This window comes from Helianthus annuus, chromosome 6 (assembly GCF_002127325.2).
Source record: "Helianthus annuus cultivar XRQ/B chromosome 6, HanXRQr2.0-SUNRISE, whole genome shotgun sequence".
Classification (NCBI taxonomy): Eukaryota; Viridiplantae; Streptophyta; class Magnoliopsida; order Asterales; family Asteraceae; genus Helianthus; species Helianthus annuus.
The window spans coordinates 138524843-138539655 of record NC_035438.2 but is presented as its reverse complement, the minus strand read 5'-3'; the positions used below and the strand labels follow the sequence as shown (position 1 = coordinate 138539655).

General features: G+C 37.3%; 1 protein-coding gene across 1 annotated transcript; it reads right to left on the bottom strand.

Moving 5' to 3' along the window:
- Nucleotides 1-461: 461 nt before the first annotated feature.
- Nucleotides 462-6715, bottom strand: LOC110865893 (ATP sulfurylase 2). The gene is made up of 5 exons (XM_022115232.2): nt 6022-6715; nt 2996-3401; nt 2363-2623; nt 1530-1616; nt 462-839 (listed from the first exon to the last, which is right to left on the bottom strand). The coding sequence occupies exons 1-5, from the start codon at nt 6561-6563 to the stop codon at nt 717-719; spliced, it is 1419 nt and encodes a 472-aa protein (XP_021970924.1). The 5' UTR covers nt 6564-6715; the 3' UTR covers nt 462-716.
- Nucleotides 6716-14813: the final 8098 nt, after the last annotated feature.

Below are 14813 nucleotides of genomic sequence, written 5' to 3'. Positions count from 1 at the left end.
TTTGGGGATAATTATGTCTAAGTTAGTTAAAGTTCATTCATTGTTTGGTGGTGTATTAGACTTCTTATGTTTTGATTTATCATTTGATGGTTGTATTTAACTACTTATATCCAATGTTAATATTTTTATTTTTTTATTTTCAAGTTAAATGTTCGTTTGCGTTCTTTTTTATTTGCTTGTGTTCGTTTGTGTTCGAGACTAATGTTCACGAACTGTTCGTGGACAACTAAATTTCCTTAACGAACGAACATGAACATAAACTTATGTTTGGTATGCGTTCGTGAACAGTTCGCAAACATGCTAATCTCATTAACGAACGAACACGAACATGACCTTGTTCATGTTCGTTCGATTCGTTTACAGCCCTAGTTATAACATCAATTGCAACAGTTTTCTCTTTAATTAAAGACCATTTTTTTCTATTTAAAGAAAAAAAATTCCAACTTAATAAACAAAACTAATATGCAAAAAAGCAAACACCAATACTCCAAGGGTCATTCTAAAAATGAATCAATACAAACTTAGTTAGAGGATACTTAAAAAACATTTATCACACAACTAGAAAAAACAAAAACAAAATCAGAAGATAAAAGAAAGCATGACTCAAAAATCAAAATCGCTGTGCAGGTCATGTTATTGGGGCGCTAACTCAGCATATTAGCATACGCGATAGCAAGAATCGAGTCGTCTTGAACTCTGTTATAAATTTAAGATGTCTATGCGGATACTACCGAGGGTGCAGCTTGTAAGCTCGCGTAGTATTTGACCAAAACGTCCCATCCTCCCGGACACATAAAACCATTCGGAGGACTCTCCCCTGTTCTTGCAAAACTTCTCATCTGAAATCAACAAAAGGTAGTCAAAACTTAAAATGTGTTGCAGAATGAGTGCTTAATTCAGAAGTTTTAACAAGTTTCATTTCAAGAAAACAATGTTTTTTTTTTAATTTCATTTTACTATATATATTTCTTTTGAGTTAAATGCCATTTTAGTCCCTGTGGTTTGGGCCATTTTGCCAGTTTAGTCCAAAGTTTTCATTTTTCGCACGTGGGTCTAAAAAGGTTTCACCATTGCCATTTTAGTCCATTGGGTTAACTTCATCCATTATTTCTGTTAACGAAAAGGGCAATTCGATCATTTTATATGGCCAAATTGCCCTTCTAGTTAACAGAATTACATATAAAATGACCAAATCGCCCTTTTCGTTAACAAAAAAATGGATGAAGTTAACCCAGTGGACTAAAAATGGCAACGGTGAAAAACCTTTTTGGACCCACAGAATGAAACCTTTGGACTAAACTGGCAAAATGGCCCAAACCATAGGGACTAATATGGCATTTAACTCTATTTTTTTTATTTCATTTTGTTATACCACATTTGTTTATGAGGGTATGCAGCATGGATCATGTAGGTTTCTCACTACTTTAAGGTCTCAAAGGGCTGGTCTAATATTTGTTTAGAGTGTTTGAAAACATACAAACACTTAAGACAATAATACATAAAAATATAAATTTCTGATAACGGCGTACCTTGGTCCCGGATATGAAAAGAAAGTCTTTAGCACGTGAAGGATCAAAGAAAGCCATCTCTTTAGCTACTGTGTCATATGCTGCAACCTGCAACAATAATTTATTAGATTAAGACGCACTTATATCATGATAAACAGAGAGGTGGCAACTTTAATCCGTTCACTTATCAAAAGGATGATTCAAGTTATATTTTATCTATATCATGCGGGTCAAATGAGAGAAAATATCAAGCTTAGAAAGAGCATTTTCATATGGGCCGAACAGGTAAAAAAGAGCCCATAAATGTATTTCTAATGCAAAAGCCTCCTAAATCATTTTATTCAAGAAATTAGATCGTTATTGGGATAATATAGCCGTTCCAATCAAACTTGACACTACATTCTTTAAAGAGTAAAGTACACAGATGGTCCCTGTGGTTAACCAAAATTTTGAATTTGGTCCCTAGCTTTTCAAAAGTACACGATGGTCCCTGTGGTTTGCATTTTATAACGTATTTAGTCCCTAGCTAACAAATCTAAAGGTTTTAACATGTCCGAGGTAGTGGCTAAATGTGTTACAAATGGCAAACCACAGGGACCATCTATGTACTTTTGGCAAACGTTGGGGACTAAATTCGTTACAAAGTTCAAACCACAGGTACCATCCATGTACTTTTGGTCGACAACAGGGACCATCCGTGTACTTTACTCTTTTTTAAAACTTCAAAAGGAAAGGGACACAAAAGTGTTTCTGGTCAACCCAACCCACACAAAGAACAACACTTTTAGCCCGTTACTCGCATACCCATTTCCCACCTATACATAATCCCACAAGAACGAAATATAAAGACGTACCCTGAATGGCAAAATATTCAACTTCTCCAATCCCGGAGCCATGCTTAACACCTTTTTACCATGATCGGGATCATATAAGTCTCGTTTCTCAGTAGGATGACCCATCCCAGCCGGATCACGACCCACGATGTAGAAATTAGCACCAGCATTTATTCTTGCCTTAGCATGCCACTGTACTTCAGTGGGACCCGCGTAATGCATTGGCGATGGAAATATAGACACGATGGTAGTCTCAGGGTCAAGCACTCCATCTTCTAATACCTGAAATACAATCAAAATCTTAATAAATTACAGCTAACGAAAAATTCAGTAAATTTAAAATATTTGAGTACATAAATTGACATTTAAATAGAAAAATAAAAAAAAATTGAAGAGTTTAATACCAGATTTATATGATAAGCTCGCAATTTTCAATTTACCTTAATAATCAGTTTTCTTACGCCAAGGGTAGTTTAGTAATTTCACATTTATCTAAAAACACCACTCTTATGCTTCTCAAAATGTAAAAAAAAAATCACCCTAAGTTATTAAAATCATAAGCATTGACCCTTATGACCATTGTTTTGACTTTTTGTCAAACATTCGAAACTAATATTTCAATATACATTTTTATTATAAAAGCATATAGGATACCTTGCTATGCTGTTCCATGCGTACATCCAATGGCACATCGTCGGCTTTTGTGTAACCCCCTAAAGGATGAAGCAAAAGAATTGGATTCTTGTAACCCAAATCTAAAAGTCTTTTACGCGTGTCATTCATCAACAACGCATGCCCATTATGAACCGGATTTCTTAACTGAAAAGCGAAAACCGCATCCGCCTGACGGCGATCAAATTCTTCACGAAGTTGCTTGGGGGAGAGTCTGTAACTGTCAAGACCGTCATTGTATTTAATTGGAGATAATACTTCTAGATCTCCACCGATGAGCCAATTGCCAGCTGGAGTTATTACTTCTTCAACATAAGGTAATCCGGGAGCCGTGGTTCCCCATGTTCGAGCGATCCGTTCTTCTTTGTTGTGTTTGTATATCTCAATGCTGATACCAGAAAAAAAAGATATGTAAGTCATGATGTGAATTATACATTTCAATTTTATACTATGGACCGTCGTTGTTAAAAGCCATCGCCTCTTGCGCCTAGGCCCATTTTTTGGGCGAGGCGAGGCAGTTGCGCTTTAAGTCGAGGAAATTGCGCTTTAACTCTCCAGGTGATGGTTCAGGCGCATATTCCGGCACGATTCCTAGATTCCGGAGAGTTTCCGGCTAAATTCCGACAAGATTCTACTTTTAATCAAGGGAAATTACTTTTCAACACTAATACACTAATATTTTGGTACTAATTAGATAATATAAAGTGTTACATAATAGACTTTGTTTATTTTATTTGAAGAATAGTATTTTTTTTCTAATACCTAATATATTTTTAAATTTTTTTCATTATGCGCTTTATTTTTATCAGGCCCTCGCTATGCGCCTAGTGACTTTAATAACTATGCTATGGACAAGCCGAGCGGAAATACTATTAGATATGAGAAAAAAATGATAAATTGACAAACTTGCATATCTTGGTAGATCTCAAACAAATGCATTCAAATATTCAAGCGGTTCATCATCATATTAATATTCGTAATTGAGCTTAATATCAAGTTCATGATTTCTATATCTTGAACTCATATGCTTGAAGATAGAACATCAAAATTAGAAAAAAAAAAAAAAAAAAAAAAAAAAAACATTGATGTAAAGTTGTAAGAAAAACGTCATTATTTTTTATCTCGCCATAAGAGTTATAATCAATCATTTCGATGTAAAAGAAATAGTTTCTTGAAAGTCATAACTATAGCATATCGTGATTTATCCAAAGAAAAACGATAGGAAAGACATGTAATATGAATAAAGACTAAATTTTGCAAGCACACTTAGGTAATTTTTTTTTCCGAATAACCAAGAAGTTGTAACCGGAAAACTCAAGGGGGCCACAGATACCTTGCTAGCTAATAGGACCAGGTAAAGCGCAGCATACGCTAGGCATGCGACCTACAAGAAGTTAAAGGTAGAAACCAACGGAAACCAGATTCAAACTTCAAACCACAATAATCATTTCGATAGCAAAACCAAACACCCTCAAAACTGATTATTGTGACTTCACATTCAATCCACATACATGTCTCAACTACATTTATACAAATAATCATCCAAATATGATTACTTTGACCTAAATGCTATAGAATAACCATAAGAAGGGTTACACAAGCGCTCAAAAGGGCTGGCAAAACAGGTCTTATCATGCTTCTTAACATGTCAGAGACGACGCGATTAACACGAGTATCAAACAAGAATACGACTCGTTTAACTACTTTATACCTCATGTCTATAAGACACTTGTATGTTTTATGTACCAAGAAGGAGAAATGATGAGCCTAGCCTCATAATTTTAATTATTTTTTAAAAAGGATTAAATTACATAGTGTACTTTTTCTTAAGAGTTAACTTCCATTTTGCTCCCTGTGATTTGGTCATTTTAACGGTTTTGCGCCAATAGTTTAAAAATAGCCATTTTCCTCCCTGATTTTTCTAACTTAACGTCATTTTGCTCCCCGCCTCTAACTCCATCCAAAATATCCATTAACTAGAAGGGTATTTTGGTAATTTTATAGATAAAAGCAAGGGCATGTAAGTCTTTTCACCTAAATAAACTAATAACTTGTTTATTTACATGTATATAAGTAATTCTTTTCTGATCCACCATCTTTCCAACCACTCTTTCTACCGGCCACCACCATCCACCACCACCTGCAACTACCACATGCCAACCACGACTACCGCGACTTTCAACTAAATGTTTTAATTGAGTTAGAGCCAGGGAGTAAATTATAGAAATAACCCTACTTTTAATTGAACGTTTTTAACTGAGTTAGAGCCAGGGAGCAAACTGGCGACAAACTCGAAAGATCAAGGAGGAAAATGGCTATTTTTAAACTATTGGAGCAAAACCGTTAAAATGACCAAACCACAGGGAGCAAAACGAAAGTTAACTCTTTTCTTAAAGTGTCTTAAACATGTCAGGAATGGGAAGCCCTTCAAAATTAACTATTTTAACTTCAAAAACCCACGGTAATTATTTGGATAGCACAACCAAACACCCTCAAAACTGATTATTTTGACTTCACATTCTATACACATACACGTCTCAACTACATTTATACAAATAATCATAAGCGTAATATTTTAATCATAACTAACAATAAAATCATGAGTAAATTACAAAAATTGTCCTTTATGTATGTCACTTATTGCAAACAAACTGTGTCCTTTATCTTCAATAATTACAGAAAACGTACTCGATGTTTGCAAACCCTTGCAAGTTATGTCCTTTAGCCCTAACTCAGTTAATTTTTGTGGTTAAATCTGACCAAATGAACCCCACATGAGGGTATTTACCGTCGTCATATGGGGTCCATTTGGTCAGATTTAACCACAAAAATTAACTGAGTTAGGGCTAAAGGACATAACTTGCAAGGGTTTGCAAACATTGAGTAAATTTTTTGTAATTATTAAAGACAAAGGACACAATTTGTAATAAGTGACATACATAAACGACGATTTTTGTAATTTACTCTAGTCATTGATCATAACCAAGATGTAGGACAGAAACACAAACCTTCGTAAAATAGCAACTGTGTTAGAATCAGGCCCAACCAAAGCCACATCCTTATCTCCACCAATCCTCTCTTTAGTCTCATCATCAATAGCCAACACAATAGGCAAAGACATATTCACTCTACATCCATCAATCCTCAAAGACCCAAAATGCAAACTCTGCAAATACTCATCTTCCCTCATAAACCCCTTCAAAGGACTAGCCCACCCTTCACTAACCACATGCACCCACTCCAAATCAATCTTTGTCAACCCCACTTTCACCATCCCCTCAGCTTCTACACATTTCAAACCCCTTTGATCTTCTGGAACAATGAGATCAACAAGCACCCCACCATCTGGGTCAATCAAAGAACTCTTGATCACATGTGATGACGTCATCTTTTTGTGGGTATGGTGGGTAAGAAAGGTGGGATTTTTATGGGTTAATTTGTTGGAATGGTAAATGGGTGTTGTTAAAAAGGTGGGAGTTTTATGGGTTTTGGGTTTCGGATTGAAATGGGTGTTTAAAGGGGTGATGTTGAGGTTAACTGTGAGGGACATTTTCAAGATTTGTGATTAGGGTTTTGGTGTTTGAGAGGTTGTTTAATTGTGATCTTGAGGTTAATTGTGAGGGACATTGTTGGGATTTAAGAATGGTGGATGGAAGAAAGATGTTTAAAAGTTGGATTTTGATATTGAATTTGATTTTGAATTGGTTATGTGAAATGAAACATGTGATCTCTTTCCCTGACCATAAAAAGTGATATTTTTAGGTATTAATATTAATATATATATATATATATATATATATATATATATATTTAAACGTCCAACTTAAGCAACGTCGGGTAGTCCGTACACGGCACCCATTGGCCGAAAGGTAGCCTCATGACAGTCCAACCTGTATGCACGAAGCCCCTAGCCCACCAAACCACCAGTTTCAGGGAAAACCCGACCCTTCATCCGCCCAAGGGCACGACAATGAAGAACCGATACAACCTTAAGGGATCATGAATCAAACGCAAGACGAAAAGACAAGAGTCTTCCCTCGTTTCCCATGAGCACTAGGCCCAGAGTCATATTAATATATTGATCATGATTTTATTTTGGACCCACAGCATAGTATTCGAGGGATGACAATCTTGAATATTCGCATGTATTTTAAAGAATGGTTGACTGCTAAAGTACCGAACTAGTGGTAGTGGTTTCTTTTTAAAGGTTTTTTTACTAAAGAATTTTGTATACATGGTTAAAATATTGAATTTTGATGGTTTATGTACAATCCAACCAAAATAATCATTAAAAAGGTAAACTTGTATTTTAAACACCTATTGTACGATTTATGTTAAGCATTATACTCGGTCTGATCTGCTCTTCCGTTCCGCTCTCTACATTATGTCGTAGTACCGCTGTGGTGTTCTCTCCCTCTTGCGTACTCCACATCAGCTTCCTTTCCCGTATTTCTCCTGGTCTTTTTTCCGTGTGACGAGCGAGATGGTAATGTTGTGCTCACCACAAATTTGTGGGACCGAGGGAGTGTCATGGTGTTCCCCGTGACCCCAAAGGCCATGTAGGCGCTCCGTACCCTCGTCCTGGTACCATAACACATGATCTTAGTGTAAGTTAAAAGTAAATCAAAAATAATAAATTTTTTTTTTTGACTACTCAACAATGTAGTTTTGCAATAAGGGGGTGGCGGCGCAGCTTATTGCCCGTCTACCAACAAGCATTGGGTTTAAGGTTAGTAAACCGGAGATGGAATTGAGCGGAAATTCGACTGCTAATATTGTGGCTTTTGTTGCCCGCTCAATTAAATTACTAGGTTTTTTTTTACCATAAGTAGCATTGGGTTTAAGGTTAGTAAACCGGAGATGGAATTGAGCGGAAATTCGACTGCTAATATTGTGGCTTTTGGTTTAAGGTGACCGGTTTAATAGACACACTAGTTTGAATTGCTCGAGACTTATTGGTTTATTTTTTCTGACCATTCATTTGCTTTCAACTATACTTTTCGTTTTAACTTATACAATATTGTCATTTAATTTTTTAGAAAAAAAAAAACTAAAGGACTTTTTTTACGCGTATAAGACTTGAAATGACTTGAATAGCACACGTACGAAAATCTACGAATCCAATATAAGTGCAGAATCCATATATTGAACTAGTGAACACTTTTTAGGGGGGGGGGGGATATTCCACGGTCCTCCCAACCGCCGAAGTGTGACACTCCGCAGGTTAGTTTAGTCCCATAGCCACCTGGGGGTTAATACCCTATACTGAGTCGATCCGTTTCCCCATGGAAGAGGTGGGAGGCTGGTGACCTTCCCTGGAGTCGAACCCGGGTCTCTTGGGAGAGAAAGGGTGGGACTGGCCAACTGAGACACCCCAGTTGGTTAGTGAACACTTTTTATAATATACCTCTTTCATAGAAATTTCGGCAGCATAACATTTCTTTTACAATCCTTTTCAAAACCAAACAACACAAACATAAACATTAAGCTATCGTTATGCTACTTATTCATATGGACTCAAACAAAGACGCATGCATTAGACATAAGTGCACCAATAGAGTCCCCCTTGGATATTGTTGCAGTCTTGTCTTTGTAGGTCTTCAAGACTTCATTCGTTCAATCCGAAAACCCGCTCCCGAGATTCTTTTCTATGCTCTTCAAAGCTCCTCTTCGATGTTTGATTTGTTATCGGCGGTTTCGTGAACTTGTATCTTGAGATAGATGTGTTCTTTGTCTTCGCAACAATCTTCTCTAATCTTTTCTTCTCTTTCTCTTTTTCTTCCTATATTTTCTCCAACTCTCTCCAATTACTCTCCCGCATATGACCGGAGTGTATTTCATATGCAAAACAAATTCTAACAACTCTTTGAAATTGCATTGCTTGCTCTCTGTCTTCATTTGCAAAGAATATTTTGTTGAAGAATAAAATCACTATATTTTTATTAGACATGTTTACTAGCCACCTCGGATCAACACACGTAGAGTTCTCCCGTTCTTCTCGCCTTCACATAACGCAATCACTGCCTCACCCATCTTTTTATCATAACGCCACAACTTGAAATATTTGTAGATATCCTGCTCCATTTCGTGGAATGGTATCGCCTTCAAAACATTCGGCCTCTTGTATTTAAGTGTCACAACATACTTCCCCGTTTTTGGATCTACTTTCGTTCTTGATACGATGCGCTTTGGTTCTTGAGGCTTCGAGTATTTGAAACCTCCACGAGCTTATCTTTTTATAAACCTCAACACATGTTGATTGTAAGTATTCTGCTCGTAGTTAATCAACTTTATTCTACATAACTCCTTAACATCTCACCATGGCAAACTTTTAATATCATTGATGTACCTAAAGTATTGAACTCCATATTCTTCGGCGTGAGAATAAATATTTGTTTTGAGGATAATAGTGTGTGTATAAAGTGAGAGAGTAAGAGAGTGATCTTTAAACCTGGAGGTGAAGTTCACTATTTATAGCTGTGGTGGTTTGTGAAGGAGATGGACTGATGGGCCTTGGGCCTATAGACGACAACAAGGAATTCCGTTCTGTCCCCTATGCCACGACCGCTAGTGATTCTGGGCGAGAGGGTAGCTGGCGCGCTCTGAATGGATCCACGTGTCCTGACGACTGTTCTTGTTGTCTTGTCTGTCATCAGCGGCGAAGTGGAGATCATGGAGCAGTGGTTGGCGCGCACTGATTGGTGCCACGTGTGCGTCCTTGTATACCTTTTTGTCTCTTGTACGATTGGCCATCGTGCAGCACGATCAGGTACAGCATGTTGGACGCTTATTGGCCCACTGCTCTGCCATTGTACCTTTTGTACTTGTCCGATGTTTACCTGCGCTTCTTACCTCTGCATGACTTTAGGCATAATCTGAGCAGTCGGCGCAAGGTAAAGGCAGACAGGTCTTTTGCCACAAGAGCTAAGTGTCAAAACTGATCTCGTCTTGGGCTTGACCTCGCGCGCGACTTAGAACATAACTGATTAGCCTGCGTGAGGTCGGGGATTTAGCAATTTAGCTTAATTTGAGTATAGTCTCGCACGTGACCTGAGTATGGTCGACGCAGAATTTAGGACCATACCTCTTAAAAATATTACATGGAAAAGTTCTGTTCATTTCATTTACGAACGTACAAGAACACATGTTACTAATATTGCTATAAGCTAATAAGCCTATAACACATGTTTGGTTTAATGTATTAAAGCCTATTTAGCCCAAGCCCAAATGTAGAAAATGGTACTTTAATTTAAGCATTATGCATAGCCCACTTAAAATGTTACAGCCCACTTCAGTATTGCAAAATCGCAAGTAGCAATGACAACATTTTATTAGTTTAGCTTACCAAGGATCTTAAACTTAGATTTATTTTTTAATCTCAAGATGAAGCCCCAAACAGAAAAACCAGGTAACAGTGGCGGATCTAGGATTCACGTCAAGTGGTAACGTTTTATAAATAAGCGGTAACGAAATAGAAAAAAGGTCAAATTTTTCCAAAATTTACAGTAATTTTACACTACCGCCGGAGCGCCAAGGGGTAGCGGATGTTTCCCCTTGTTATACACTAGATCCGCCCCTGCCAGGTAAGCATTAATGTTAATTTCTGTTGTAGTTCAGTGGTTCACGAACCTAAACAGAAAAACTACAAGTTCCCGAGAACATTAGCAAGGGCGTAGGATAATGGGGGCGGGAGAGGGCGGCCGATCCCCCAAACTTTTCGCTCAGTAGTGGAGAGTATGTAGCTTTCGTATAGAAATTTTTGGGTATATACGTTTTCGACCCCCCTATTATATAAAATTTTTTGGGTGTGTATGTTTTCGACCCCCGGGTCAGAAATCTCAAGCTTCGCACTGAGCAATAGTGTTTATTTTGGTTTTGATTTTCCGTCCAATACATACGCGTCTTCGAAATCTGGTTCGATTGATGGTGAATTGGTGATATGATGGTGTTTTGAACTTTTGAAGTTTATTATACCATGTATTTGTTTACTTTTGACGTTAGTTTTTATGGTTATGTCTGAATATTCATGTTTGCTTTTAATTTATGTTCATTTGTTTATGTTTATTTAACATGTTTGTTAATTTAAATTCATTTGTGTTTATTTTTTCCGTTTATGGATGGGTGTGGGATAATGGGAGTATTTCCAAATTCTCGGTTAAGGACGCAACAAAATGGTTGGCTAATGAAGAGGAGACGTCTAGTGATATTGTGTATTCGTGGTGTAAGTGGATCCCTAGTAAGTGCAATATCTTTATGTGGAGGGTGATGCTAGATAGGATCCCGACTAAAAGTGCTCTTCAAAGGAGGAATATCTTGCATGGGGATAGTATGTGCGTTTTTTGTGGCGATATTGAAGAAACTACGGATCACGTTTTCACCGCTTGTATTTTGGCGGCTGGGGTGTGGAATGACATAAGTAATTGGTGCAATATGACGGGTATATATGCGTTTTCGGTTGATGATTTGTTGCAGGTGGTAAATCATTTGAGGATTTCGGAAAAAAGGAAGGACATAGTGTATGGCATATTCGTTTTGACTTGTTGGCGTATATGGAAAGCGAGAAACGAGAAAGTGTTCTCTAGTATGGAGGTGAACGTGTTTAAAATTATTTCAGAAGTGAAGTCTTTGGGTTACCTTTGGTATAGGAGCAGGCATAAAGAGGGCTCGGTAGATTGGAAGGGTTGGTGTAATTTTTGTTTTGATGTAATGTAATTTTGTTTTGTGCGGCTTATCTCCGTCTTGGAGGTAAGTTCCGTGATCGTTTTTAATGAAGTTACCCTTTCAAAAAAAAAAAGCAAACGTACATAACCAAACATGAACGCATTTATTTTGTCTTAGCAAACGAACAAAACAAAATTCTGTTCGTTTAATTACACAACTATATAATCTATAATTATCATGTATTCCAAGAAAAAGTAACTTTGCCTATATGAATTTTCATTAATAATATTAAATTTAGGGTTGATAAATATATTATTCGGAAGAATCCTAGATTTCAAAGTTTATGTTCTATCTAGCAGTCACGTTATTATATGCAAGGCAATGGCTAAGCCAGTAAAGAAGGAAAATACGCCTTCAAAACCCAATAAAGGTAAGAGGAAAGATGATTGAGACTAACAAGAAATCAAACGGTCACGTTCGAGTTGACATGTTTAATTAAAAAGGCCGACCCACTATGTTTCCGACCTGTTTAACCCATTCCTCACATTCCACCAATCCGATTAACACATATACACGTTGATTACTTTGTGCTAATCCGTCAACCCATGAGACATGTTTAGATATATGGGTTAAAAATGTCGTGTTTGGGTTAGAGGATTATAAGTGTATGCGTTTTAAGATTGATGTTTTTAACACAAATAAAATATATGCGTCACCTTCAAATTGATCATTTCAATCCGCCAACCCAACATGAATAACACTAGATAAAATTATATACTCACTCTTACTCGGCTATTTCTCCTTAAACTCATGTTGGTTTTAAATTGAAGATGTTGATCTTGAATTAAAAAGATAAAGATAAAGGCGGGTTATAGATAATTATGGTGAATTATTTATTGAGTCTTTATAGGGATAATTGTTAGTTTGAATTAGACAGGTTTATTGAGTTGGTTTATTTATCTACATTAACAGAGTTTTAGTTGGGTTAGGAATAGAATGAGTTCAATATAATAGATGGTTAAGGTTATAGTATTGGTGTGCTCTCATTGTTAAATAATAAAAGAGTCAGAACAGTTCGTTCAAATCGTGTTTGTGCGTGTTTGTTAAAGGGCCTGATTATCCAACAATTGATATCAGAGCTTAGCAATTTTAAAAGTCGTTCTTTGAGCAAGCTGGAAGAGCAGCCCCTTGTGGGGCTGCAACAATGACGTGAGGTCGATAGTTGGAGTTGACGACATTAGAGTTTACAACAAATTGGTAACTGTAATTATTTTCTTATTAGGAAGAATACTTTGTTTTCCCATGTGGAATTAATCTTATATGACAGTAAAGGAATCATCAATTTTTTATATGGAAGAGAATCAAATTTTATATGGAATAATTTGATTGGTCAAACTCGAGGTAATTACACTTCAGAGTTTAGTATAAATACATGTTTAAGGTTATTGTATTGATGTATTCTCGTTAAATAATAAAAGAGTCAAATTATTCGTTTAAATCGTGTTTAGTATATATACATGGTTAAAGTTATTGTATTAATGTGTTCTCATTAAATAATAAAAGAGTCAAATTATCTGTTTAAATTGTGTTTGTGCATGTTATTAGGCTACATGGTATGGTGATGGTCCTCCCTTGGAGGATGGTCCGCCACATAAGCGAGACGTAGGATGGGCATGAGGATGGGGCAAAGAGGATGGAGGTGTGGAAATAGGAGGATGAACCTAAAATGTGTATATTTGTATGTATAGGGGTGTGTGAGAGGGGATGACTACCATTTTGTCTTGTTGTGGACCGTCAGTGACGTCCTCCAAAGGACGGTGAGGACGCGACGAGGGGGGGCAGCATGGATGGAGGACCGGCGCCGATAGAAGACGGTCCAAAGCCGATCCCCATACCGAGCAGCCTTAAAGGCCTGATTATCCAACATAAATAATGAAAAAAAGGTTAGAAGGGATTGAGAGCCGTGAAGAGTTTGATGAAACGGTGTATAGACCTTTTCACACAAATTTTCGAAAAGTGACGTTTCAATTACTTTTTTTAATTATATTTAAAGTTTGAAGATTCTTTTCTTCTTATCCACCAGCCACACAACATTTTAGATAACGACTTTCCCCATTTTCCCGACAAATGCTTGGTCTCCAAATCTGTATTAGCTAGGGAAATTTTATCTTCAATGCATTTATCACTACCGTTATAATCTGATCAAGATATAGTTATGACTTAAGCTTCTAAGTTATTTTATTAGGGTGAAGAGAGCGGTTAAACATTTGGAAATGGTAAACTCCCAATTCACCCAATTAAACAGTGTCACGTCAATTCACCTAATTTGTTTACTTAATGCTCAAAAACGTTGGCGGTGGTTTACCTAATGAGGTTTAGGTAAACTATTTAAAAAAAGAGGAAAAAATGTGTGATTGGTTGAGAAGGAATGGACCCCACCACACACCCATCACTCTCCCCCTTTCCCTCCCTCTTACCGAATCGGTGAACCTTTACCGATTTTCCCCACCAATTCAATAAACATTCAAGCGGCAAAAGGTTGGCGATTGAGATGCGGTGCCGAGTGGGTTTACCGCCCCCACTCCGGACACCCTTAGACATTATGGTATGCCTTTCCCGTCACGCGTCCCATCCGATTTGGATTTTGGCATAGCGACCCCGTTGGAACGCTATGCCACCCTTGGCGTCTTTGATGGTGTCTTCACTCGGGATTCAAGACACCTGAGTCCAACAATTATACAACAAGTGCTTTGGATGCACATTATCGCATTGACCTCAATGCCGATGATGGCAGGCTAGATCTGCCTGAATCACAATGCCTGATATGTTTAGTTTCTGTTTTATTTATTTTAATTATTTGTATGGGCCAGGGACTGTTATGGCTTTTTATTATTCTTGTAGGTTTGTTTTGTAAACTTGGTATTGTGGTTATTGATTTAAGAACCTTAGTCGATTCCTGGGAGATCATCCAAGGAATCAGTTTTCCTTTCATCTTTCAGCTTCTTCTTAACCCTAACCCTATCAAGGGTATCAGAGCCGTTCCGATCTCTCATCGGAATTCAACCTCGCTACCATGACAAACACTCGCAACCAAGATGTCGACAACACTCTCAAGGACCATGGCAGGGCCATCTCAGAT